Here is a 4,482-nt window from a genome sequence, read left to right as displayed (position 1 = left end):
AGACCAAAACTCATTGAAGAGTTCAGCGGTATCAGGTGTGATACCGTCAAGTGCTCTCACCATTACATCAAAGTAAAGAGCGGTCACAGAACCAGCATCCATAGCGTTCTTAAGCAAATGCTTGACGGTAGGAATGCATGGCTCAACATCTAGCATGAATTGGGTGCATCTCAAAATGCAAAACATATGATTCCCATGTTCCCATAAACGATGTTTGAAATCCAACTTCGGATGAGTAGGCTTCAGATTAGTGAGTAGCCTGATGCAATCCCCACCAAAAGCTCTTGAGACCTTACGGTCTCTGTAGAGAGCAGCAATCCTTTTGTTTTGTCTTTGAAAACAGAAAAGATCAAACATGATGTCTTTAGCAACCCTTGCAGCAATGTCTATGATCAGATCATCACTCAAGCAACTTATGTAATCCATGAAGAAATTTTTGTTTGTGGAAAAGTGTTTGATAAGCACAAAGAAAGATAAGTGAAAGATGAGAAGACAAAAACTAAGAGGACGCTATTTATAAAAACGGTGGGAAGTTGAAAGGTGGTTTTTTCCCCTTGAAACACAAGCGACGGTTATTCTCTTTTGATCATCATATATCATAAAGAGACACGTGGCAACAGATGCACGGGTTGATTGCCAAATCTTGGGAAGGAAGTTGTGAAAAAACTTTATGTTTTATCTTCCCTAAAAAGAATCTCATAATTAGATTTTTTGGAAGAATCACGGTTCCCAAGGTAAGCTAATCCTACCAAGTTAGGAAATGACTTTTTGGTTTCTCATCATTGTGATCATCTTGAGATTTTTTCCAATAAAAGAGCAATTAAAAATTAAATATAATTTCTCAAGAAATATTACGCCAAGTTTAAAACGGTTGCTAGACCGTTACAGAGTTAATGCAAACACAATGAAAAAACAAAATAGGAACTAAACTCCCATAATGGGTTCGATACAAGATGGTTTAAATCATCGAGTTTGTCTTCAAGGGCTTTTCTATGAGCAGTGAGAAGTGTTATTTCCTGCTGGGAAGACTTCGATTCCTTAATCTTCTGGATGGAAATTTAGGCCTCTGACTTCATTATACCCTCTTTAGCCAAAAGTTGGGCTTTTTGACCCTCTAGCTGCTCGATTTTAGCCTTATATTGGGTAATTGACGAGTCAATATCCGCCACCTGAGATTGAATGAGAGGAGTTTCTTGTCGAAAGGCTTCCAGCTTGGATTTAAATGCAGCAATCTCATCCAGAAGCTGATCATATCGAAGGGTTTGTTCCTCAAGTTTAGACTTGCCATCTTTTCTCTAGAGGCACCCTTGCTTTATGCTGTCTAATAGAGGCTCTAAAGCTGTAAAAAGTTGCTGAAATTTGAGGCCTGAAGGAAGATCTATGAGTTTGTGAAACAATTCTTGTATCTCGAGAACGACGTTCTCATCTTGCTCTATGACTTCAAAAAGATCAGCTCTTAAAACCTTGCTTCGAAATTCCGCAAAGAGGTTTTCAGTCGAAGCCTGAGAAGGGTCCCCAGTCAACACATTGGAGGATTTTCCAGTGCTGCTAGACATGAGGATGTCACTGGCTAAAAGGTCGAAAGCATCCAAAGGATTGGCCTCCTCAAGTTGACTCCAGGTTGTTTGATCCAAAGTTGGGTCAGGTTGAAATGGCTCAGCATTGCCCGTCGAAGTTGGCCTCCTCAAGTTGACTCCAGGTTGTTTGATCCAAAGGATTGGCCTCCTCATGTTGACTCCGGGGTATGAGTGAGTGGAGGGTTTTCAGCGATGGGATCTTCTCTAGGAATGACGATAAATTGGTCTGCATCGAGTTCCGCTTCGACGTCACTACCTCTTTCAGGCACTTCACCCTGGCGATCACTTGACTCAACCACAATTTGACTAGGAGAAGTGATCTCCATATCAGGTGTAGGAACGCTGGTTTCGACACCTTCATCCTCTTCAGCAATAGGTGAAGCCTCTGCTTGACCAACTTGAGCGTGTTGGGGAATATCAATTTGCATGGCCTGCGAGAGAAATAATGTTATGAGAGGCATATTTCGATACTCATGGCTAAAATAATAAAACAAAAAGGTTTTTGAAAAAATACCTTTGAAGCGTTGTCACCAACGCAAGAATGAGCACTGTTGGGATTCGAATCCTTGTGGGTTTTTATCTTCTTGGGGCTAGGTTGACCCAAAGTTTCTTCTATTACAGCTATCTCGATGGCCGGAGAATCATGTTTTCTCTTTTTACGACTCTCATTCGGTTTGATAGGCTGAGAGACAGCAGGTCTTTCAATAGCATCAGGAGAAATTTCAACCTACAATGAAGTTTAAATTTAAAAGATCCCCTACGGAGAGTATGGTTGAAATCATTCGGGAAATGACTTACCTCATCTTCGACAGTGCGGGCTTGCTTTCCTTTGGAAGGTTTTTCGGACTTCTTCTTTTTGTCCGTTTTTGAAGATTTCTTCTTGTGAGCAGTCTTATCAGATTTCGACCTGGATGTCTTTCGAGAGCTATCTTCTTCAACATACTCTACTTCCTCTGAAGCCAAAGGAAGTGCTACTAGCCACAAACACAAAGCAGATAAGTATCCTCTTTTATTCAAATATAATAGACTCGAAATTTGGATGTTTTTCTACAAAAGAAAAATCGAAAGGATCCATTACCTAATCTTATTTCGGACAAAATTCGAATATGAGGATCATTTAAGTGCAGATGCCATCTATATGTATAAAGGCTGTGCTTGGTCGCAGTTACTCTGTCTTTTTCCCTCTTTATAAATTTTTGTTTCATCCCCATTAGACTATCACAAAATAACCATTTGGGATAGGGTGGCCCAAAGGCCAAGCCCAACGGACTAGTTGGCAAAACGGGAAACCTCGTTTTAAAATGAAGTGCAAAAAGATACTTACTAGGGGTAAAGGGTGGAAAAGACATTGAGGGAATTTTGTCATGAATCTTATCCCTTAAAGTATTAGCCGCATAATGAACTGTTCTCTTTAGATGGAGAGGATCATATATAGTATGAAAGAAGTTTTGAAGAGCTTGAATTTCTCGAATATGCGTACCTTTGTTTTTCTTCGATTTTTTCTAGACAGTGTGAAAATCAAGAATCATTTCAGGAAGCAAAGTGTCAGGATCTATACAATTGGAGTGGCGCTTAAAATAGCACTGCAACCATCGATAGAATGCTTCCGTGCATGCAAAAGATGAAGTAAATGGTTTGGGTTCAAAAATAAGCTTTTGCCGTTGAGCCCGACGCAGGGTAGACCTCCAGACATGCTCTATGAGAGGTTGCCTCAAATCATCTAAACACTTGTACAATGAACTTGGCTTGATTTGAACTAAGCCAAATTGCTTAGCCACATGGTTAGGTTGATAGCCGTACACGCCGTATGGGCTTCCAGCAGTCACTCGACTGGACAGAAAGGTGGGGGTAAGGTAAGCTTCCCAGATGGCATTGATATCTACTTCTTCTTCACTAGAATCAGTTGGGAATCCTACTGTAAACCATGAAGGCCCATGAGATCTAGTAGTGAAGGGAGCCATCGAAGGTGTGAAGGATGTGCAGCCTAAGAAGGCGTTGTAAGCCACTGCAAACAAATCCGGAGAACTCCTATTTCCATACTGAAGCATAGCCAAACCTAGACCTTCGATTGACCTATTATCATAAGCTTTCGAAAGAGCAGGGGGCAGGTGAACTGCCAACTTTGTTCTGAAAGTGGCCAGAAGCCACAATTGAAACAACCAGATAGGGCCAGGAATGATGAGACTGCTACCAGGTTGGAAATCCTTTATGCTGGATACTGCATGGTTCAAACTCTCGTATAGAGATCCTAAGATAAGCCTACTTAGGCATATATCCCTCCCTTCATGGAATTGGATTGCTAAGGTTGTAAATTTCTTGGGAATCTGAATCGATCTTGAGCAGAAAATGTACATAGACAGCCAATAAGTCAGGAAAGCAATATGCTCCTGATCAGACATTGTGGTACTAGAAGTGTCGTGGTGATCGATGATGAAATTACCATAGGCGGGTCTCGAGAAATCGAAAGATATCTCCGAAGAATGGGTATCAGGATCGAAAATCTGGCCTATAGGTTTCAAACCAACTAGACCAGCAACATCTAGCAAAGTGGGAGTCAGCATTCCGCATTTTAAATGAAGACTATTGGTTGAAGGGTTCCAGAAATAAAGGGCAGCAATTATCATCTCATTATGATATTTTGGTCCCTGACGGGATAACTGAATAAGATCAAAAGTTCCCATTTATTTCTAGAAGGAACCTTTGATTTTTTCCACTTTATCTAGCCAGTCAAGATATTTCTCGTTGTTTTCTATCTTGGGTTCGGTTCTAAATTTAGACTTCAAGAAACTTAGGTCATATGGACCTTTTGAGAAAATAAGAGGCAATTGTTCCTCGTTACAAGGAAAAACGGTGTCTAGTTTTTTCTGATCATCGGAGTCGTCCGGCAAAGGCCCTAGGTATGCAT

General features: G+C 40.8%; 1 protein-coding gene across 1 annotated transcript; it reads right to left on the bottom strand.

The window, feature by feature from the left end:
* Positions 1–1,726: 1,726 nt before the first annotated feature.
* Positions 1,727–4,258, bottom strand: LOC112418334 (uncharacterized). Its single transcript, XM_024774632.2, has 4 exons — positions 3,086–4,258; positions 2,376–2,624; positions 2,092–2,304; positions 1,727–2,008 (listed from the first exon to the last, which is right to left on the bottom strand). Exons 1-4 carry the CDS (start codon positions 4,256–4,258, stop codon positions 1,727–1,729), a joined length of 1,917 nt encoding a protein of 638 aa, XP_024630400.1.
* Between the last annotated feature and the right edge of the window lie 224 nt (positions 4,259–4,482).

Source organism: Medicago truncatula, chromosome 6 (assembly GCF_003473485.1).
Source record: "Medicago truncatula cultivar Jemalong A17 chromosome 6, MtrunA17r5.0-ANR, whole genome shotgun sequence".
Lineage (NCBI taxonomy): Eukaryota > Viridiplantae > Streptophyta > Magnoliopsida > Fabales > Fabaceae > Medicago > Medicago truncatula.
Note: the sequence above shows the minus strand (reverse complement) of the source record. Positions and strands in the feature narration are given on the sequence as shown.